Here is a 23,347-nt window from a genome sequence, read left to right as displayed (position 1 = left end):
CTGGGTGCAAAGATGCATCGATGAACGATGAACGTTAACCAAAACCCATGGCAACATTACGACATGCAGTATAATTGGCACGGTGCGTGTCTGAAGGTATGTATACATAGTAGCTCTTCCACTTGATGAGACTTTCTAAGTTGTAAACCATGCGGAACATTATCACTAACTTGTATCATATGGAGCGGCAGATATGAAACAACATTAATGAAGATATTGCAATTACTAGTTACTAATTACTAAGACGGTATTCAAAGTACGCTCTGAAACGTTTTACTAAACTAGTGACTAGAGTCACTTTAGTAAACAACACCTCTGTAGATGTGCATCGACAAAGTCGGGGACCCGCTCGCTCGAATGATCACCTAAACAATATTACAACCCCGGGCCGCAGTGCGCAGTATGCGGGGTACTTACCCTGCGGCATGGTCACCATAGTTTAGCCTGCATGTATCAACGTGTGCTGAAAATAATAATCACTGCGATTGGAAATGAAGTTAATTATGACCGTGGTCGTCGTGTCCAACGTACTAGTAATGTACTTGCGGAGATAATTCGATTGAGTGGCTTGACGGCCACGTTGACAACTTGAACTCTTTGCTTCACCACCGTCCTCGACAACTTCGTCAAGAGTCCAATCCAAATCTATCGGAATTCGATTTTATATTGGTGGTGATCGGGGTCCTAATCACACACCGACCAAAATTGGTGCGGCACTGCATAGCTGCGAAGGCTACAACACGAGCTACATCAAGCTTGTCTTTCCACTTGTCGTTCTTTCCCTGATTTCTACCTTGCCGTGCTGGTTCTCGGCCCCTAGGCCCTTTCACAATACCCCTGGTCACTAATTCACCATTTCAATGTCTTTGTTCAAGCGGCATCCGCCGCCGTCCGACATCGACGAGAATGATACCATAGACCCACAACTTCGTCTCCGCACAGTGCACACAGCGGCTTCCACTATCGCAGAATCCATCCGTTCAGAAATTAGAGCGCAAAAGAGGCGGACCCAGAAGAGATTCTTGTTTTCTCGCAAGAATGCAAAGAAACCAAAGATTTCAGAACCAGGCCCATCAACGCCCCAAGTAGCTGAGGCCCCCTCTGCCCCGCAATCACGGATTCCAGGCGCACGGAGGAACATATACGTTAATCAACCACTCTCTGCTATGGAGACAGACCATCATGGCGAACCGCTCGCCCGGTATGCACGGAACAAAGTTCGCACAAGCAGTATGTTTCATATTTAAATTTCAGTTCCGATTCGAGTGTAACATTGTTCATAGGGTATACCCTCTTGACATTTCTGCCAAAGAACTTGTTTGAACAATTTCACCGGTACGTGTCACTCTCGATGAAACAGTAGCCCCATTGATTGCCCCTAGAATCGCCAATATTTACTTTTTAGCGCTCGTGATTTTTCAACGTGAGTACAGCTCATATGGATAATCAGAGCAGTGCCTTGTGGAGCAACATTTGCTGATGAGACTTGCGCAGTTTTCTCCGTCTTCGGTGCCGCATCTCCGCAGACTGCAGCTCTCCCGTTGTTGTTCATCTTAGTCGTGACGGCAGTCAAGGACGCTGTTGAGGATTATAGACGAGCCCGACTCGATGAGGAAGTGAACACTTCAGCAATAACGCGACTCGGGCAGTGGCGCAACGTAAATCTGGCCCTTGATCCCCGGCCATGGTACCAACGACTGCTCCATATAAATGCTCCTGGAAAAATCACTCGTGGAGTGCAGAAATTACGGGAGAAGGAAGCAGGCGAAGGAAAGCAGGTCATCTTGAGCAAGGGCGGTGAGGATAGGGTCAGCATGAGTACCACAGACATGAACGATAGTATTACAGCCTTGGGCGGATCTCACCCTCCTACAACGGCAGGTGGCCGGCAACTGGAGGACATTGAAGGCAGTATAGGCAGCGTGGACTTACATACCTATCCTCCAGGGCTCTCCGAAAACGAGCTTGGAGCATGGGGCCAGCACAGTATGTCCCTATCAAACTATGTGCAGTCATCTCCTTCACGGTCATATCTGGGCGTGGTAGATTGGAGCAGGCGCACGAATGGGACAGCCCGTTGGGAGAGGACGTTGTGGAAGAAGCTGGAGGTCGGCGACATCGTGCTTCTACGGGAAGATGAGCAGGTTCCTGCTGATATCGTCGTATTATCGACATCAGATGCAAGCGGACTGTGCTATCTCGAAACCAAGAACCTTGACGGCGAAACGAACCTCAAGGTACGGAAGGCAATACAGGCTACGGCATCCCTTAGCTCAGAAGAAGACATCGAAAAATCCTCCTTTGTCCTTGATTCAGAACCTCCGCACCAGAACTTGTATGTATACAATGGGGTCCTGCGATATACGGATGCTACCACAGGCGAACCACGTAAAGAGGGTGTCACTATCAATGAGCTGCTCCTTCGTGGCTGCACCGTGCGCAACACCGCATGGATCATCGGACTGGTCGTCTTCACCGGCCCGGACACCAAGATATACTTGAACGGTGGACAGACACCATCCAAGCAATCGAAGATCGCGAAGGAGACAAACTTTAATGTCATAATGAACTTCCTGTTCTTGGTCATCATCTGTTCGGTGTCGGCGACCATCAACGGCGTCATGGATGGGCTAACGGCCACAAGCACGTTTATATATGAGCAAGGTGTTGAACCCACCAGTTCCAATGCACTCAACGCACTCGTTACTTTCGTGTATGTCCTTGTAATGCCATCTTCACGCTCGCTAACACTCTTTCAGGTCATGTCTCATCGCCTTTCAGAACATCGTCCCAATCTCCCTGTTCATCTCTATTGAGATCGTCAAGACCATCCAAGCCTACTTCATCGCTCAAGATTTGGATATGTACTACAAGCCTTTCAACACCGCCTGTGTCCCGAAGAACTGGGGTATTTCTGATGATCTCGGGCAAATCGAATATATATTCTCCGACAAGACTGGAACGCTGACCCAAAACGTGATGGAGTTCCAAAAATGCTCGGTGCACGGAGTCATATACGGAGAGGGCGTTACAGAAGCGCAGCGCGGGGCTGCAACGAGGGAAGGCCAGGCTGACGCAGTAGCACCAGAAGAGCTGGCAGAAAAGCTTGCATCGCTCAAGGATACCATGGTTACCAAGCTGACAAAGCTATTCAAGAACCGCTATATGCAGGTCAACAAACTCACGCTCGTTTCGCCCAAGCTTGCAGAGGACCTCGCAGACCGCTCGACGGAACAATATTCTCATATCGTCGCGTTTTTCCGTGCCTTGGCTGTGTGTCACTCGGTCTTGGCAGATAAGCCTGAACCACAGGAGCGCCCTTATCACTTGGAGTATAAGGCTGAGTCTCCAGATGAGGCGGCGTTGGTTGCTGCTGCGCGGGATGTTGGCTTTCCTTTTGTGGGCAAGCAGAGGGACACGATTGACATTGAAGTGCTTGGACAACCTGAACGGTTCACGCATATGAAGACGCTCGAGTTCTCTAGCGCACGTAAGCGCATGAGCGTCATCGTTCGTGCATCAGATGGACGCCTCATCTTATACTGCAAAGGAGCGGACAGTGTTATATACGAACGGCTTGCCGAGGATGCAGACCCTGCTTTGAAGGAGAAGACGACCAAGGACATGGACTTTTTCGCTAATGGTGGTTTGCGCACGCTCTGTATTGGTTATAGAGTGCTCGAGGAGGATGAGTTCTTGAGGTGGGTGCGGACGTATGAAGATGCTCAGTCGGCTATCGACAACCGCGACGAGGCCATTGAAAACGCGGCTGCGGAGGTGGAACACTCGTTGCAGATACTGGGCGCTACGGCTCTTGAGGACAAGCTACAAGAAGGAGTGCCGGAAGCTATTGAAATGCTCCATCGCGCCGGAATCAAGCTTTGGATTCTCACAGGCGACAAACTCCAGACCGCGATCGAGATTGGTAAGTGGGGTCTTTGATGTCGTCACAACTGGATTTCATCGTTCCCTAGGTTTCAGCTGTAACCTCCTGAAACAAGATATGGAAGTTATGATCCTGTCTGCTGACACCCCCGAAGGCGCTCTTGCTCAGATAGAAGCGGGTCTCAACAAAATTGCGTCAATATTGGGCCCGCCTACCTCGAAAACACTGGAACGCGGGTTTGTCATTGGCGCCAAGGTTTCCTTTGCGGTCGTTATCGATGGTGACACCCTACGTCATGCATTGACGCCGGATATCAAGCCGTTGTTCCTGAACCTTGGTACCCAGTGCGAAACTGTCGTATGCTGTCGTGTCTCCCCTGCCCAGAAGGCATTGACCGTGAAGCTGGTGAGTATACCGTCACTTCCTGAGGTATCTTACTGACTTCGAGTTCGGTGTCAAGGTCAAGGAGGGTCGGAAGGCGATGACGTTGTCCATAGGAGATGGTGCTAATGATGTCGCAATGATTCAAGAAGCCAATGTTGGTTGTGGTCTGCTTGGACACGAAGGTTCACAAGCTGCTATGTCTGCCGATTATGCCTTTGGTCAATTCAGGTTTTTGACAAAGTTGCTGCTCGTCCATGGGAGGTGGTCGTACCAGCGTATTGCTGATATGCATAGTAATTTCTTCTACAAGGTATGTCAAGCGATTTTGTTTGATTGTACCTGCCGTTAATTCGTCACTTCAGAACGTTATCTGGACGTTGGCCATGTTTTGGTTTATGCCATTTTGCTAGTGAGTTTCTCTTCTTGGTTTATATGAACTAGCTGACAACACTTTTAAAAGCTTCGATGCAACCTATCTATATGATTACAGCTTTATTTTGTTTTACAACCTCATCTTTACCTCACTGCCTGTCATCGTGCTCGGATGTGAGCCTTTGTTCATTATTCACTGGATCCCGCTCAACTGTTTGTTCTAGCATTCGATCAAGATATTAATGCAAAAGCTGCCCTTGCTTTCCCTCAGCTCTATGTTCGTGGCATCAGAGGCTTGGAGTACACGCGGACAAAGTTCTGGTTCTACATGCTCGATGGTCTTTACCAATCTGCGGTCGTCTTCTTCATTCCCTACTTGGTCTGGCAGCTTGGGCTGGCTGTGGCGTCCAACGGCAGAGGGATTGATTCTTTAGCTGACTTCGGGACAACCGTTGCGGTTGCTGCTATTTTTGCAGCGAATACATATGTCGGGATGAACACTCACTAGTGAGTACGCTTTTTCGCGCTGGTTTGATAACGCTAAATGTTGCTTATTCTAGCTGGACCTCTATCACTTGGATAGTCATCGTCGGATCATCCCTTGTCATGATGCTTTGGATCGTGATCTACTCGTTCCTTCCGGTCAACACCTTCTTCTCTAACACGGATGGATTTATAGACGAAGTAGAGATTCTATTCTCCAATGTCACGTTTTGGACGACAGTTGTTTTCTCCGTTTTGGTGGCACTGGGTAAGTCGAAATGGTGTTTTTGGAGACCCATCCTAACTGACAATCGATTAGCGCCTCGGTTCCTCACCAAGTTCTTCAAGTCGACGTATATGCCCTTGGATAAAGACATTGTTCGCGAGATGTGGGTTATCGGGGATCTCAAAGATCGTCTGGGAATCCGCCATCGCAAGGAATCAAAAAACAAACATGTTGTTGATCTTGAGACTGCACCCATGTTTCGCGAACCTCACGCTCGTTCAGCGTCGGAATTAGCTCTGCAGCAAAGTTACGAGCCGACATCTTCAAGATCCCCCGCAGGTTCTGATAGGAAAAGTCCTGACGACAATGGCGCAGATGCTATCGAGCTGGTCCCCCGGGCCACTCTACTGAATCCATACAACACGGAAGATAGTGTCTCACCCAGTCCCTCTTACTACTCGCCATCTGACATCCCTGCGCCCTCGCCCATACCACCCTCGTTATACAAGTATCCATCAGGAGAAATAAGCAGCCAAACATTTGCCGGGCCGTCGCGCTCACACTCCCTGAGCCCTGAACCTCCCGTTCCTAGATTAAATTATCCACGCCCCTCGCGTGATTGGTCCCAATCCCCTTCGCGTCTGCAGACCCCTTCACACCCTCATTCCCTGGCACCTGGACGGCAATCCCTCGTTCAACTTCAACCAGAGGGACTTCATGATCACGACGCTGGCGAAGGTCGGTATCGACCAGAAGAATCTGATCAAGAAGACCAGGCAGACAGCTCACTGGCGTGGGACGAGCCGCGGGTTCTCTGAGGTCTTTTTGGCTTCTGCTGGATGTCGATGTATCATACGAGTGACGTTGTGAAACTGTTGTACTCACCCTTGCTTTCGTTCTGACCTGTCTACATCTTATTGCAACACTCTTGTGCATTTCGCATTTACATGGACTCGTAGTCGGTACCGAGATGGCCATCCCTATCTATTGTCCTACACCTTTTTTCGATGTCAAGCTAAAGACTTTTAACATTGATTTTTTAATGGACTTGTCAAGGCCAGGCGTTCAGGCGTTCAGGACCAACACATGATGATAGATTTCAGGACGCTGGAGATTTTGTAGTTTCGAAAAGGACCAGGGATCTCACATGGCGCAGCTATTCTTCTATGCATCTGTAGTATGGTTTCTTGTAGCGATAGCCTCGATTCCCTGGCCCTAGCACGCAGTGCAGTCTCTCTTACTTATCCTTAGCACGTTCCATTCTGTCAATACTAGTACTCAAGCCTGAGATGTCAAGACCACGCTACTTTTCCTCTTGCCGGATGTGACGTTCGATATTAAATGCTTAGTTGCAGGTGTCCACATGAGAGTGGGGAGAGGCGGCGGTGGACCCCAAGGAGGTACTGAATAGAGGGAGAGTTAACAAGAGTACATACACGATACGAGGATCGACTGAGGTCATGCATGGCAATTTTACTCGGAAATCTCAGATACACCGATGGCACGCGCATTGTTTTTGCTGACTACAATACAACAGATACTAATTAGCTATGTGGCCATTCTCCTAAAGAAAGTCGCTGTATGATAGCCTAATGGGATTCCAGGAGGCTCCCGTGCGCCGGTATAGCCAAAAAACGGTTCCTCGAAACGCGAAGAAACCGGCTGCAATTATTGACTAGCAGTATGACGTGAAAATAAGTAGTAGAGATACAACGAATGGTGATACAACGAATTATGAATGAATCATCAGCGACCCTTCACTAGATATACGGCGGCGCTTTGGAGCCGACTCCCAATCATCTTGCTCAGGATTAAACATGTAGCTTAGCATCTCCAAGTCATGCTCCACCGTACGTAATCTTCTGCCCATCCCACGCATCATCAGGACGTCGAATATCCTTCCGATTAACATGCATAGGATAATGGGTCTCCTGCTTCAGTCCAGCCCAATCGAAATCGAGCAGCATGAAGTCTTGGTTGTTTCTCACAACGAAATTGGCATCCCGAAGGTCGCCATGAACGTAGCCGTCTTTGTGTAACTCCTGGATGAGAGAGGTGATGGCCTCCTTCAGCGGCTGACGGTCCATAACAGCCATCTTACTGAGCGGTCGATATGAGCCAGGCTGTTGCGGGAGGTAATCATGATCAATATCAAGGGCATCCATAATCACCATATTCCAGCCGCCGGGTAAAGGATTGTAGGCGATCAGTTTGGGAGCGTGCCCCTTGTTGGCACAGAATTTGTGGGCCTCAGGGGAATAGTGCCTGACGAACTTGATACATATCTTGCTCCCAGCCGCATCGCCGACGGTTTCCCCGAAGAAGATAAGTCGATCCCTGAGGATTTGAGTCTCATCATACGAGAATTCCTGAGTGTCACCAATTGAGGTTGAATGGGTATAACTCCCGAGGATAAGGACATCCTAGAGATCGATCTTTGGATTCGACGGTCGGAATTGGACAGGAGTACAGATCTGTCATTTTCTCGACGGCGATTTTGAGAGCCCCGAAAGTACGAGCCGCCATCACTTGCATACGGAGGTCTGTTGAATGCCAAAACAGAGGAATGATAGTGTAAGTCGGCGTAAGACTCGCGAGTGCGAAGGGGTGTGGAGACCGCTGGAGGATATACGAGCGCTAAAGAGTAGATAGCTATCAGCGAACGTTAGACAAATAGGGAATGTGATGATTTTGAGACGTTTTTAGACGATAGTTATAGTTATATCAATGAATGCGAGAGTGAGACTTCGAGACTGGGTATGATTGCCTGTCAGTATGGACTGTACATGGGCTACTCATACTCTAGAATAGTAAGGGTCCTTATTGATGGCTAGGCCGAAATTAAATGCGAAAAACGGAGTCCGAAGGTAGAATCGTCGCGTCCGAGAAGGTAGAGTAGATGTAGCGCGAAAGAGTACGAAAATGAGCGAGCGGAGGTATGAATGGGTATGGTTTGACAGGATAACGAGAGTGCGCATGGGTTTGACAGTTTTCGGCGGTTTGGCTGCGAGCAGGATAACGGAGACGAGAATAATAAGGGTCGATTATACGAGGCATTGATGGGGAACAAGGATAGGATGATGACGAGGTCCGTGCTGAAGTTTTCGATGGTGATGGCAGAGGTGAGCGTTACTTCGGCTATTTCCGGCGTCAACCGCTCGGTAGTCCTTACAATAGGGACCAGGACATCAGACTGGACCTTGTATGTGAAAACAGAGCCTGCAAAGCCAATGCATGCCCCTAGTTGTGGCCAATAAAGGGCTTTAGTAATGAATCTGATGAAATGAACTAACCGAAGACGATGATATGGATGCATGGCATGACAGACCAGAGCTTGGCTAACTCAACCTTCGAGTCTTGCATAAACTTGCGGTGGTACAACATTGCCTCCGCGAATGGTTCGGCACCGTCGCTTCCGATCTCGTTCTTACCCTCCAGTATCACCTGCACAAACATTCCGTCGGAGGACAAAAGATGTCCGTCTGTCATACATTTTGTCGAGCCAACCAGAATTGAGTATGATACCGCACTGGCGGAGCACATGCCGGAATACATTCATCCGCGAGAGCTCATCGGGATAGAAGCAGGACATCTTTTCCGAAAGTCGCCAAACAAGCTCGTTATCATAGACCATCGATTGATGATTTTGACAATTATCCACGAACTCGGCGAAGATAGGCTCGAGAAGAGTGACCGGAACAGGGTTCGCGGCTCTGCGAGGACGATTGCAAAGGTACTCTTGCTCCTCCTGCTTTACAGAGAATACGCCCGGTTTTGCACCAGCTGACGGAGTACCTGCGCCCTTCTTGAGATAAGCCAATCGGCGTTCGACAATTGGAATGAGTCGTGCAACGGCAGAATGTTGTACGACGACATGAATGTATCCGTCCTCTACTCCATCCGCGAACTCTTTAGACAGCTTGTTTAACAGATTCAACTCCATGGCTTCCTTTCCGATCGCGCGGACTAAATGTAGGTCGGTCACATCGATCTTGAAGCTTGACCTCCCAAATGATCAGATCATCAACATCCAATGGTAGGCATCAGATCACTCACCTTCCATAGCTTGAGATCCTTAGCATCAACACCATCAAATTTATGCGTATTCTGTTTGATAACCTTTTGTAGGGCGCTGACACTCTCTGTCGGTGCAATCTTGATCTCAAATGGATTGCGAGAATCATCGTCCAATATAATACAGTTGAGATTGAGGTGGGGCGGTCCATAAGACACTAAGTCAGACCGCGATCAGTAAGGAAGAAAGGGTGGCAATATCGAAAGACAACTCACCGGCAGGTAAGACCTGGATAGCAATATGCAGACGCCTACGCTGAAGAGCATTGCCAAAAATCTCGAGCATTTCATCCACAGGTGATAGATTCCTTTGGGTTAAGTGTAAGATTGTTAAGATTGTGCTCGATCGTCTCGTCGATAGGCAGGTCGACCTTCCAAAATATCAGATTATCAACATCCAATCATAGGCATCAGATCACTCACCTGCCATAGCTCGAGGCGGTCCACATCTACATGGTCAAAATCTTGCTTCGCGTTCTTGATAACCTTTCTGAGGTCATCAACAGTCTGCGTCGGCGGAATGTGGACTGAGAAAATATTGGTACGGCGAGGATCATTGCTCAAGACAATGCAGTTAAGTTTGAAGAGGATCGGTCCAGGCATCTGTAAATATTGTAAACGGACAAGCTAAGAACAAACATAAGTGAGAAAAAGTCGGCGTGCGAGACGAGCGTGAAACAGGAGAGAACTTAAACGGAGAGATTAGGTCCAAATTGTACACAAACCGTTACCAAACCGTGACATGTAACACGTTCTATATGCACGTTTTTTTGCTGCTGAGTCTGTCTTGTTCCGATGATCTCTTTACGTAGTTCCAATTCATTGCGCTACCTCATTGGTTTCAGTGGCTCTCTCAGGCTATTGACTTTCAACGTTTTCTCCTACTTAAATTCATGGGCTTCCCACAGTGCAAGAACCCTGGATAACAGCCAAAGTGAGCCTAGGCTACTAATCGGATCACTTACTCCGAGGTTGTTTAGCCTTCAAGAGAGACTGCACCGCGTGCTGGCGCCAGGGAATCGAGGCTATCGCTGCAAGAAACCACGAGGCAGTCATTAACTTGTATTCGGCCGTCGCAATGATGAAGACTCTTGGATTCTTCATGCTAATTCCTCCTCGCACACCGGTACTGCAGTAAGCATATCTATACTGAAGATTACACTTGAATTCGGCCCTTCACGACGCGCAAAATGCGCGGACCGTATTCATCATTGTAGCAGCAATTGTGCTGATACCACCAAAGCGTAAGTCGTTGAGATCAATGCTAAGCTTCATCATATTATTTTGGGCACGAACTGAAACATGCTGTTCTGATAGAACCATGACCGACATCTGTTCAGATGCCACTCGGAGGAAGATACCAGCTAGGTAAAAGGCAGAGCACGCAGCGTATGTGATTTGCAGCACTCTGCAATAATTTTAATGCACCTATCTATATAGCAATTCCTGAACAGACGGAACCACCAGGTGGAATTCCTCACGGGGGAAAAGACCAGTTCAAGATGGAAAAAGTCGCAGTCACTATCGAAGTAATCAGGAACATCATCGGCCTCTGGCATTGCATCTGGTCGCAGACAGGACAACAGAGGAGAACTTGGTCAAAACTGTGTACCGTAGCCTTGATTAATCAATGACATCGATGGAGGACAATTTTTTTCGAGAGCTGTGAGCGATGCGAAAGGTAGCATGGCATAAATGATGAGGCATGCTGCTGCTCACTCCCATGCTACCCAGTAGCAAAAGGACGTCGTCACTTGCTGCCTGAAACATCATCGGAATAGTCCATGAACCAGTCAACGTCTTCTGGCCAGTGGCATTTGCCTTTCCACCAGAATTGACATCGTCACAACAGGCAGGGTCCCAGGATACATATACATCGGTAACGGCAAACCTGAAGCGGCGTTCCTTTCGCAGAGCAAACCTGCGTACCCCACAACAACAAAGCTGTGTTAGAACATTGAGGTAGAATCCATCTGCAGGCTGTGCTGTGGCGAAGATACTTCGAAGATCGATCGATCTGGCACGTTGCAGATATTACGCATCGATCTTATGCGGCGCTCAAACATTGAGCGCGTGTCACTGCATTACATGGTTTTATCAACAACTGCTACTTTGATCTCATCGATATAACCCTGGATGCACATTCCCTTTCTACTCGAATTCGTGCTTGAACTCTTCGATCAACCCTGAAATCACTTCATCGATGTACTAAATTATGGATGGTGGTATATCAAGCACGAATGCGATCGTTATACATCCATCAAATTCCCCCACTCACTCCCTCCCATCCTCTAATAGTATGACCCTAGTCTCGAACGATCTCAGTCGGTGGCCAACCATCGATGCGAATATTATCTTCAGCTATTTCATAGGTCCATCAGAAGCAGCGATGAATTTCATAAGCGCTCATCCACAGTGAGTAAGCCCTTGAGAATACATAGTACCGAGCTTTCACGGACGGTTGCCTCGCAAGTAGTATTTGAAAGTTGAAAATCCAAAAACGAACCTTTGAGTAGCCTCTGAGGCTCACCGCTCCTGATTTAGTTGGTGCTTGGGAGCGCGCACTTTTAGCTTTTGCTAACTGCTTAGATACACAGGCTCTTGTCACCTTTCGTCCAGGCATGAATGGCGCGCGAGAGAAATTGCAATGGGCGTCGACGCGTGTCACGACGTCGCAGTATGACCCTGCATACTCATCATTTGGCATCTTCCGCGTCCACCGTGTACCTGCGAGACAAGATAAAATGCGGTCACAGGAGATTGTCGCTCGCTCGGGTGACATTGCTGCCCTAATAGACTGGGTCGGAAAATCCTCCGAGTTTTAAAGTTGCCTCCGAGTTGCAAAATAACAGTGTGGCGGTGGAGGCTGCCTTGAATCTATATCATATACTTACCCTTCTTGACAACCTCAGTGTTCCTCGTTCCTTGTTTCGCGAACTCCCGACTGCAACTGCCTTGCATCGCGTTTCCTGTCACAAGCCTGGGACGAGAATGATGTCAAGACAAGTTAGTTCAATTCTCACCGGCAAGCCTCTACTATTCGGCAGACATTATTGCCCGTCGCATCCGTGGCATCGTTATGGCCTCGGACTGCCTAACTTTTTTCAGAAGATTGGCACACAGTGTCCTAGTCGGTTCGAGGAGAAAATTCATTTATTGCTCAGTCGCAAACATTCAAGTTGACTTCCTGGGATAGCCCTGTGGCGCACTATTGCTAGCGCACTACTAGTAGTAGCGTGTCGATTCGGGGAGCACTAGAACATTGCGTCATATCACAATATCATAACACAATTCAGGTACATGGCCACTATCGATCTATCGATGTGACATGATGGACTCATCGGGCCGGGAATATCTCGTTCAACCCTTGGCAGTACCTGCATGGAATAATTCATGTTGTCATATGTTACGATGTGCGGTTTCGCACCACTCAATTTGGATATGATTATCCTTGTCACCCTCGCCATGTCGACTAGTATCCGAAGAAACAAACAGCAAAGCCCCTTGGAGAGCCAATTGCGTTCCCAAATTCGATTTACCCACGTCCTGCCTGTTTACCCTTCGTCAATACAGAGTCATACGAGCTGCGAGTGCGGCGTCCTTTTCCCCCCTCGTATTCTTGGACTCAGACCCGATTCCCCAAAATCCGTATCCATGTCCTGGCTAGAAGTGCGGAAGCGCCTTTTGGACGGTTTCATGTTAATGAAAGTTGTCGGGGTGTCAGTTGAGAAACATATAGGAAACCAAGCGAAGCATGGAGATGCTTGAGTCAGGTTGCCAGCGAGATCGACGGTTGTAAGATGCCTAATTCTGATCTATGCCAGGGTCAAAAAGGCACGATTTGGAACACAGGGTCAACGCATGACCGCAGGATAATGAAGGTAAGTGGTAGTATCTGTGGAAGCCTATCGCAATTCACTGAAGACAAAGAAACTAGACCTGCTTACTACGATAGCGGATAGAACGGTCAAGAATGACGAACGACCTTTTATAGGGTCGTCTAGAACATCTTGAAAGCCTGTTTGCATCGAATGCGTCGCTGTTCACTGGAACACCGCAGAGAAACCATCGGAAGGTTGAAAACAAAGGCGATTTAGGATATTTCTGTTGCTCGACCGAGCACTCAGCAAAAGGAGTAAAAGTGGAAGGTGGCCACAAGGGCTAGTGAGATTCTGAGATCTCGGCGACGGAGTAATCTAGCATCACCGCATGAGAAACACTAATTCACAAAACACAGTGTACGCATGGTACGACATGCAGTGTTGATAGGGCTGGTGCGGGAAGATTACTGCGGGAGGAACCTCTGACCTCGACCTCGGGCTAATTAGGGTGCAGAAAAGAAGTAAATCATAGAGGAAAAAAAGATGAGTCTATATCTAGCAGATCTGATTCTGATCCGAGTCGTGATCCACTGTATCTGCCTCCACTCACATAGTGGGAGGTTGACAATGAGCGCAGCTCCTATTGGTTGTCGAAACATCCGAGCCATTACTGGTTTATACAGCAAAGTAACGTATTAGGCCTGCCAACTCTTGGCGACCGAGAACAATGGCACGAAGTATGCTTGATGATCAATTTAACGCATAGTAATGTGCGATCTGTAGGAACGTTTCTTAGCAGTGTAAAATAGTAATGGCAACGGCACCAGTGAAATACAACTTTGTATGTACTTACATGAGCTGCAATCCTTCAGTGATGAATATCGAGTATGTTGATAATCTGTAATGGTATAAGTACAACATCGTATGATCCTGCTTTGGATAGCCTCTGCGATGTTACTATGAAGGCAATTAATGTACAGACATCAATGATCGGAGTAAACACATTCCGAGGTGAAGACTCAGAGCCTCTAATCGGTGATACATCGAAACAGCAACATGAAGGCATAGCTACCGCAGGCGGTGTCAGCACAATGAGTTTTCGTACTTCCATTTGTTGACCGGCGATGACTCGGTCCTCGAATAGCCACCAAAAAGCCATGTGAACTTCGGGATGAGAACGTGGTTCTCATCATGGCAATGGGCTGATATGAATGAATAAAGTCTTCCAAATGACCTCCACATTAGTTCGTGACTAGCCCGGATCGGCGAACCGGTGAGTTCTTGGGAGAGGCAGCTGTCTTCTGATAGCAAACGTGCGCTAAGTTTGCAGCCTAGCACGGTGCGAGCGCGTGTGCATGAAATGATGCTTTCGACGTGGAATCTTTCCGGTGATGGGAAATAGATACCATATATATCTACCCTGCGCCACTCAGAATTTGCACATGTTAAAAAAATATTTAAAATACTCAGTGGCTCAGTTCCAGTCACCGACCTTGTAAACAAAGGTAACAACACTCACTTCAGACAACAGCGCAAGTCGTGCCTTGAATTCACAGACTTTCACATCATCATTTGGCAACGCATCGATAGATGTCATAAATTGTAGCCCAATTCAAGAACTTTTCAGGTTCCGCGAAGTGGTTTCGTTGAATTCGCAGGCCATGTGCATCCTGTATGATGGGTTGGTGGTCCCGGGCAAGTACGCGTTATACAATTATATTACTTATGACAGCATCACCTCGCCCTGAGCGCGCAGGAAAGAATAACCCTGAGCGCTGAGCACTGACTCAACGTCAAGTTGAATTTGGACTGCGGGGAATTTCCTTTAACATAATCGCAGTGTCTAGATAAGATCTCTGATGATTATCTCATCGGCACCCATTCATTTTGCTAAAATGCTTCGGTTCCGCAGATCGTTTTCCGGATAGGCTGGGGTCAGATCAAATCCCGATATCCTCTATTTGATAATCCTAGGTTAGGAAACCGAGGTTCAACAGCTATCATGTCCTGAACGGCGAACAAGGCGAATACGAATACCTCGGTGATGTAATCCTGAGAATTGATCCCTACAGCATGCCTGAGGGTCGGTTATATGCAAAGTCGCACCATAGCTATGGTCCTCATATTTAATCCACTCGTTCCTCCCCTTCTGCCTCAGCCCATTTCCCTCCCTTGCCACTTAGGATGTCTTCTGATTTCTCCGAAGCTGACATAATTGCACTCGTGCATGAAAATGATACTTACCCCGAACAAGTGTGGTATACTATCGCCGCGTTTCTCTTCGTAGTTGGCTGCTTCCAGTGGGGCTCACGCATTCACTCCAAATTCGCCAGGCGCAGACACTACGAGTCTGACGAAGAAACTGCTGCCACCAATGACATTCAATACAAATTCTCTCTCCGCCGTATCCCGCTCGCGATCGTAAATGTCTATCGTGTTGTTGCTTTCCGGTGGACCCTGGAAATAGGGCAATCTTATACCCTCAATATGGCAGAGGTTTTTGTCACTGTGGCATACATCGCCCTTCTGTTGATCTATGCCTTCGTTAACAGTGAGCTCACGGAATCGCCTGTGTCCCATTTACACTGCATTAACTAAATCACGCAGCCACCTCAGTCGAGGGTCAGAAACTTGATATCATCTACTGGAGCAACCGCATAGCCATGCTGGCGAGCAGTCAATTTCCCATTGTCACCGCTCTTGGCACAAAGAACAATATCGTGTCTCGTAGGTGGAAAAGCTACGAATCAGACATGTCGCTGAGTTTTTTGCACCAGTGGTCACGGGCATCAGCTACGATAGGGTACGGCCCTTAATTATTCTCGACACGGCACTTTAATTAATCATGGATTATGAAGCTCAATTATATTCATCGAATGATGGCTAGAACATGCTTCATGCTCCTTTGGGTACATGCAGCGGGCGAAATAGTATCCCTTCCCTCGTACGTACCTCCGATCTAGGCTTGCGCTTTTCTAATGGAGTTTACCGAAAGCTTCCAGGAGATGTTGAGCGAGCCATGGCTTCGTGCCGGTATCACTGCGATGGTTGCCTTCTCTATTCTGATCATAGTATCACTGCGTCCTGTTCGTAGTGATGTCTATGAGGTCTTCTTTTACGTCCACTTCCTTGGCGTCCTGTTGGTGTAGCACTTCTATTCGCTTGTAATTGTCGCTGACACAGAGCACAGGATATTTCTGGTGGGAGGGTATTACCACACCAAGGGTGCTTAGTAAGTGCAAATTAATACAGACAGCTTGGTTTCTGACTTGTAGCGAACAGCGGGTCGTACTGGATATGGCCCTCGTTTGTGTTCTGGGCTCTCGATCGCTTCATCCGAGTGGTTCGACTTGTTGTATTCAATCACTCTTACTTTGGGTTCAAGTCAGGATCTGGAACGATGGATGCAACGACTGAAATGCTTTCCTCAGATATCATTCGATTGCGCTTACGCCGGCCCCCGCATTTCCATTGGTCCCCAGGACAAACAGCATATCTAATCATGCCCTCGGTTTCGACACTGCCATTCGAAGCGCACCCCTTTACTATTGCGAGTTTCGATTCTAGTCTGCTTTCAACCCCCAAAACGGAGGATCAATCTGGGAGCGGAGAAAATGATGAAACCCAGGTTTTGGGATCAAGCGCTCCGTTCTGGAAAGAGCTCGTGTTTTTGGTCAACGTACATGGAGGGTTTACGAAAAAGCTAAAGGAGGTAGCTGCCACGAAGGGCATAGTTAAGGTTTTTGTAGACGGTCCTTACGGACCGTCTGCTGACCTGGGTTCTTACGACACGTGCGTATTTGTGGCAGGTGAGTTGTGTATCGTTTCGTAATCACGCAGTACTTATCAAATTCAGGAGGGTCTGGTATATCATATACCCTTCCGGTCTTCCTGAGCGTTATTGAGTACGGGGATTAATTTCACTTACTGTCATCGATGTCTCATTGTTCTCGCAGGAGCGTACGCAAGGGGAAAAGCTCCTGCAAACGAGTTGTGTTCATTTGGTCAATACGCGGAGTTGGTGCGTAGATTCATGATTCATCCATAGCTTCTACTAACGTCATATTTTATAGGCCATGTCCAATGGATTGAAGAAGCACTTATCAAGGCTGTTCAGCTTGCCCCGCCTTCTTTGACAGTATCCATCCGTATCTTTGACACCAGTTCTTTATCAAAGGTACAATCTATGGAAGAGAATTGCAGCCCTTCAACTCCTACAGAGAAGAACGGTATTCCTGAACAAGTTGTGACAAGGAAAACTTCTTCAACGTCGTCAATGCTATTCTCTTTACACGGGGTCAAAATGGAAAGTGGACGATCGGATCTGGATGGACTGCTCAAAGAAGAAGTCAGCATGGCCTCGGGGAGTATGTCGGTCAGCGGTAAGTACTAATTCCACCGGCCTCCGATGGCAACTTACGGGTATTACATTAGTTTGCGGATCTCAGAGCATATCGCGCGCAGTCCGTCATTCACTTCGCTTCCCTGTCTCTGGACCTTCCAGTATTCTCAGTGGAGGACCGAGTGTAACCCTATATGTCGAATCGTTCGGATATGCCTGATGATCTCCTGAGTCACCTGGTTCACTTTCATATATGACCTATCCTGTTTCTTTGTCACCTGGGTTTTGTGCGATTTGATGCTGTAGCTGTTTAACAAGTGGTGGACAATAGTTCACGTTACCATGGAAGTCCGATAGTATACCCCAAGTATGCTTGTAAATTTGTCGCAGATGTACTTTTATGAAATTCGTGCTGGTTGTGGACAACAGTGAGCTCAAGTTTCGCGCGTTTTCGTAGTTTTTCCACAAACAATACCATTTTAAGGTATCATCAAATAACCTTAATTTCGGCCAGCTTCGAGTCAGAACAAGTATATATGTGTGATGTATGAAGGCTACATGTACAGGCATAGTAACTGCAACTGTTCCGCCGGTGCCTAGGCCTCATCCAGGCGCCCCAGAGCATTGCCCCCTCGTCAGAAATACTCCATTTTAATTGTCAATATATATATTATTTGTTAACATTGGGTTATCAGCTGCGGAAAAAAGTCGATTGAGCGGCTCGCGCTGGCTGTAGAATAGTTAATACATATGTTGCGCAGTTCGCAAATACCCATAGAACGGAATTAAACTTCTGGCATCACACCCTTGATCCGATCAGCACTGAATGTCTGAGCGCCATGACTGATACAAATGAGAGCCTCGCCCATATGTTATATTCGGGCGTCTCAGACATCACGGAAAGAAGTTGGGAAGCAGCACTAAATTTCTCCAGGCACAAAGAAGCGCAGGTGCCGCAGGATGATTGATACTCGAGGTAGGGTTGACGTTAACCAATGCGTGCATGCAATGATTGGCGACCAATCTGATATGGTACATCTTGCGATATGGATCATGCAGGAGATGTCAGCATTTTGATCACATGAAAGAGTCAATTATAATTACTTACAGAACTAGAGTACTCTCCCTCGGGGCCGATTTGTACTCAACGCCACATGCTAGTAAAGCACTTGAAAGAGCGCAACAGCATATACTTAATTGTTCGAGGGCTCTATAGTGTTGATTTCATAAATGCATGAGCTAGTAAACTTTGAATTCGTAAGCTGCGGCTGTATTTTTTCCGCATCCATAGTATTGATATTAAGGACTCCTCACCTGCCAGTGCTACGATAAGGAGCCAAGTAGTGAGAAAGTTTATGACTCACATTGAGTCTTCATATCGCAAAACAGCAAACAAAGCGTAGCGCCAGGTATGGCTGGCGCCCGCTTCCGTGTCACGAGTACTAGTACATGATAAACCCTTACGAAAAGAATTAGATCAGTGATGTCGTGGGAACTCCAAACTCGGGTATTTCATACAAAGTTACTCGTTTCCTCTGTCGACATGCGTTGAACTGATAACACAGTTCCCCAGCATGTTTGGCATACCGTCAGCGCCCCATGATGCTAGATCTCGGGTAAAGGTTTCGTAATGTCCATGGGGAGAGACGCTGTAGTTGTCTCGGTGATAAGCATCCATGCCCGAGTACAAGGGTCGACAATCTCATCTTGGCATCTTATCATCAGGCGATGGTGTAGTTTGAGGTAGTCCAAGAACCGCAGATGCACAAGCTGGTACATCATACTAGTAGCTTCTAGGATATCTAATACTCCGCCTCCGGATCGAGAGAAAAACGCGATAAATAGTACTAGTAGCAGAATTGCTCGTTTCTGAGAACTTTAAATCTGACTCACCCTCCTGTAGCTTATTCATAGCGTTTCGATCGAATACTCTTTCCTCCAGTCGTAGAGGCGAAAGACCTTGCTTGTACAAGGTTGATTAGTGCTTTCCTTCTGATGGTGGCGGAATGGCGCAATCACTGAGAAGCACTGATTCATGTGCATGACGCTGATGTCTTAGAATGAGTCTTTTCTTCCATGTCATTTTCCCGTACCATTATCAATCTTCCGCTCTCACTCTTATTGTTCTGAATTATGCATGTGCTATATCATATAATGTATGCCCAAAGGTGTGGAAGCGAGGCTTTTCGCCTCTACGACTGGAGGAAAGAGTATTCGAAACGCTATGAATAAGCTACAGGAGGGTGAGTCAGATTTAAAGTTCTCAGAAACGAGTAATTCTGCTGCTAGTACTATTTATCGCGTTTTTCTCTCGATCCGGAGGCGGAGTATTAGATATCCTAGAAGCCACTAGTATGATGTGCCAGCTTGTGCCTTCTTTTGAGCTTGCCAAAAAAAGTTACAAACTATTGGACAAGGTTGGCCTGTGCCTTGCCAATTTCCCCTCCGCCAGCATCTGCGGTTCTTGGACTACCTCGGACTACATCGTCGCCTGATGATAAGATGTCAAGATGAGATTGTCGACCCAGGTGGCGATAAGGTAGATATCCACATTACTAAATTCTAATGTCTAGAGCAACTCTACGACTTTCGAGTGTAGCTTTGGACATATATTGGCTCGAAAAACACCTTGCTCCCTTGTAAAAAAATACGATGGCGAAATGTCCTCATTGAAACCCGTCGGCGTTCTTCACGTCACAGCAAAGTATGCTACCCGACAGTTCACCTGACTCGAGAAAAAATGTAAATTCAGCTGTGAATAGTGAAGTGGCGGTCACGAAGAAGTGAAAATCATCCCCACGTTGACACAAACTAGTAGTGAAATGGTTTATGGGCAAAAGCCCGATGCTACTCACCACACTTGTAGCTGAAGATATGGCCATTTGTCCACGGTACGTGCATAGTTATACTCTCTCTGGTCCAAGACGACATGTCAGCAGCTACCCAATTGATACAGCAACAGATGCATACCTTGCTATTGGTGCTAGCGCGAAAGATACAGGGTGCATGGGAAAGGAAGGACATAGCGACCGGCTTGGATGAGCAAAGCCCAACCCAGAGCGTCCAGCAGAGTGTCGCGAGGTAGAACGTTCTTAGCACCTACTGCAGTCACCCGTCTCCTAGGATAAGAGTGTCTGTTAGCTAGGGTAAGAGGAACGTAGGATGGTGGGGATGGCAGCGGTTTCGAGCCTGTGAAAGTTCTCATCGAGGGGCTACCACTACCCCAATTGCGCCGACCTTCTCGTTTTGTTTAGGATAATACCACTGAACCTATATACCTAGTGGGAATATAGGTTCCGTCGCATGACTGAAACCGCGTCCGATGACCGCTCAGCTGTATTCAGTAACCGTGACCCACCGGCAGGGTAGTTTATGGTTAGGGAAGGGGGTGGAAAGCTTCAGATCGCAAGTCTCGTGGCCTTGAGCTGTTTCAGTCATTTCCGAACCGAAAAGAGATTGTCTCCATGCAGAGACGATGTTGGAACGAGAATTGGGTATGGTCTGACGTAGTTCGGGTGATTGGTGCATGTTGCATAATGGAATGTAAGACTGAGTCTCACGGACCCGACATCAGACAACTTCGAAGCGCAACATCAGTTTGGACAGTTGGTTTATAAGAAGGAAGCCAGTGATACTCACCACGACGTCCAAAACGTACGGTCCTCGCCAATATAAAAATCCACTGGCCGTCTATCGCTCTGTGTCAAGGGTTGGAACTTCTCGTTGACGGAACCATAGCACATTCCACCACACAAGAAGTACCAATCATCAAGTACAGCGTATGCGTGGTGCGATTTGAACCTGATATCTTCCGCAGACCAATGCCTTAGAGCCCTGAAGATGCGAGTAGACTGAAAAGAGAAAACAAAATTTACCTACAGGGTATTACAAATGTCTACCATGGGGCGAGCACGATTCCTCCGTAGTGCAGAACAAAAATAAGAATGAGAGCAGAATCGTGGCGTTGGGCATAGAAGACGAGTAGACGTACGGTCATGTAACTTGAAGTAGATGCTTAAGTAGATGCCAGCATGATGGGTTGAGAACGTCTCAGTGACTCATGAAGCCATGTATGGCACCACCGCGCGGGAATGTAACAGCGCTGTAGGAATCTTGTAAAGACAAACCGTACTTTGTCGTCCAAAAAGTAGATGTCGTATGCCTCAAGATATCGTTCCGAAACAGCCTTGCACGATCGATCAACACATGAAAGCGATCAACATCGGCAACGCAAAGCACAGACGATCTCAACAATATGAGCATGGTAGCTCACTCCAATTCGATCCATGTTTCCGAAGCAATGGCATTGAAAATAGCCACCGTCGGCGTTGCAGAATGCGCATCCATGAGCGAGATCGAGCCGTAGAGAGAAGTCGGCGAATCCAAGGGGTATCCAAATATGTCTGCGTTGTAGAGATGGAAGGGGCCTGTGTATCTTGAGGTGGGGCCTGTTGTGCTTGGGAGGGAGAGGTCCGTGGCGTGTTTGGGATTCCGTAGTAGACGTGGGCGTGGTTAGGGAAGGTTATGTCGAGGGATAGAGATTCGGGGCCTGTGGGCGCTGAGTGTCGTAGTCTCAGTGTTAATAATGAGTGTGGGACGTACCTTTGGGTTTTGTGTCTGTCCATGTGGAGAAGGTTTCGTCCCAGAAGGCGTCTTGGGTGTCACTTTCGAACCATGCTGCAGGGTTGAATTTGAGAACGGATTATCCTTCGTCTTCGATGTGTTCAGCTAGTTTAGCATCCTCCTTAGTTCTGAAATGCTCCATATGCAGTAAGCTGCGCCCGTTCAATACGACCTGTTCTACGCCACATCGGAAAAGCGTGATTTTGACGATGGTTAAAGTCGACGACAAGCTTCATATCCTTCTTCGGTCCATGAACAGCCTTGGCTTTTCCCCCGTCAATCGTCCAGAGAGCACCATCACTCAGTAAGGGCTCTCCAGTGAGTGCCCACTGAGTAGCTTCGTTATACCGTTTCCTCAGTCCGTCCTCTTCATCCATTCACACGCGCAAACTGCTGATGAGGGTGTTCTGGGAGTTTTATCAAATATGGGGAGTGCCATAATGATGGGGGTTCTTGGGAGCGTGCTACGAGGGCGGGTCCTCTGCGACAGAAACTGGACTGGGAGCATGTTTTGGAGTTGCATCAGCGAGGAGGTCCATGCAGAGTCTCCCAGGCATGCCTTGTTCCCAATTCGCTCGAACAAATATCTTCGAATTTCCCCGTTTCCCACAATCTATCAGATACTTCGTTCAAGTGATCATTCGCTTGCCCTAGAACTGTGATCCATGTCTATATCTCGTTCGGTGCTTTACTCTGATGGGTCGTGCCTAACGATGGTTCCAACAGAATATCGCTGGTAGTTGATGCATTGATGCCTCATCAGTAGTTTTGATAGGTACGTACGCTTGAGGTTCTCTGACAAAATTTCCTGATTCTCCACTCCACACCCAGCAGACCCCATATTCTTGTCATGCTCATTCGCGAGAGACGTGCAGTCCAGCCATGAGTCTACGCGATTCATTCCTTTCATTTTCCTTGGCCCATCAGATAGAGGAAATTGCATCTGAGCACTAATGAATTATCAGCTATCTGGCTTCGCAATTCGCAGTATCTATATGTTCAGACAGTAGACCACCAACGCGCAGAATCGGAATCAGCTGTCAAGGCACTTGAACTGATTCTTGTTGTCTTTTAACATCAGTCATCAAGGACCAGGTTGGTTTCGGATAATTTCAGCTTACCACTTGGTTCAAGCG

The 23,347-nt window shown here is 47.6% G+C and overlaps 5 protein-coding genes across 5 annotated transcripts; 3 read left to right on the top strand and 2 right to left on the bottom strand.

The window, feature by feature from the left end:
• Window positions 1-618: 618 nt before the first annotated feature.
• Window positions 619-6,668, top strand: HD556DRAFT_1290291 (uncharacterized protein). The gene is made up of 12 exons (XM_041299381.1): window positions 619-1,230; window positions 1,284-1,335; window positions 1,383-1,423; window positions 1,495-2,713; window positions 2,760-3,925; window positions 3,975-4,291; window positions 4,347-4,580; window positions 4,633-4,679; window positions 4,731-4,816; window positions 4,867-5,149; window positions 5,203-5,393; window positions 5,445-6,668. Exons 1-12 carry the CDS (start codon window positions 861-863, stop codon window positions 6,167-6,169), a joined length of 4,731 nt encoding a protein of 1,576 aa, XP_041161672.1. The 5' UTR covers window positions 619-860; the 3' UTR covers window positions 6,170-6,668.
• Window positions 6,669-7,026: 358 nt separating this feature from the next.
• HD556DRAFT_1471426 (uncharacterized protein) lies at window positions 7,027-9,123 on the bottom strand (the record flags this gene model as incomplete). The annotated part of the gene is made up of 5 exons (XM_041308442.1): window positions 7,027-7,774; window positions 7,800-7,941; window positions 8,546-8,591; window positions 8,645-8,833; window positions 8,859-9,123. Coding segments are annotated over 5 exons (1,227 nt in total), but the record flags the coding sequence as incomplete, so codon positions are not given.
• A 5,893-nt stretch (window positions 9,124-15,016) lies between these two features.
• On the top strand, window positions 15,017-17,867 carry HD556DRAFT_358998 (ferric reductase NAD binding domain-containing protein). Its single transcript, XM_041310370.1, has 11 exons — window positions 15,017-15,797; window positions 15,854-15,973; window positions 16,024-16,049; window positions 16,105-16,190; window positions 16,242-16,385; window positions 16,437-16,478; window positions 16,529-17,055; window positions 17,103-17,151; window positions 17,203-17,267; window positions 17,320-17,628; window positions 17,681-17,867. The coding sequence occupies exons 1-11, from the start codon at window positions 15,431-15,433 to the stop codon at window positions 17,806-17,808; spliced, it is 1,863 nt and encodes a 620-aa protein (XP_041161670.1). The 5' UTR covers window positions 15,017-15,430; the 3' UTR covers window positions 17,809-17,867.
• A 3,990-nt stretch (window positions 17,868-21,857) lies between these two features.
• On the bottom strand, window positions 21,858-22,588 carry HD556DRAFT_1441848 (uncharacterized protein; the record flags this gene model as incomplete). The annotated part of the gene is made up of 3 exons (XM_041306362.1): window positions 21,858-22,015; window positions 22,191-22,265; window positions 22,381-22,588. The coding sequence occupies 3 exons, from the start codon at window positions 22,586-22,588 to the stop codon at window positions 21,858-21,860; spliced, it is 441 nt and encodes a 146-aa protein (XP_041161669.1).
• On the top strand, window positions 22,562-23,065 carry HD556DRAFT_1362386 (uncharacterized protein). The gene is made up of 3 exons (XM_041302667.1): window positions 22,562-22,878; window positions 22,938-22,986; window positions 23,046-23,065. The coding sequence occupies exon 1, from the start codon at window positions 22,637-22,639 to the stop codon at window positions 22,871-22,873; it is 237 nt and encodes a 78-aa protein (XP_041161668.1). The 5' UTR covers window positions 22,562-22,636; the 3' UTR covers window positions 22,874-22,878; window positions 22,938-22,986; window positions 23,046-23,065.
• The last annotated feature ends 282 nt before the right edge of the window (window positions 23,066-23,347 follow it).

Source organism: Suillus plorans, assembly GCF_016647745.1.
Source record: "Suillus plorans strain S12 chromosome Unknown HD556scaffold_20, whole genome shotgun sequence".
In the NCBI taxonomy this organism is placed as follows: Eukaryota; Fungi; Basidiomycota; class Agaricomycetes; order Boletales; family Suillaceae; genus Suillus; species Suillus plorans.
This window is presented reverse-complemented; position numbering and strand designations above follow the sequence as displayed.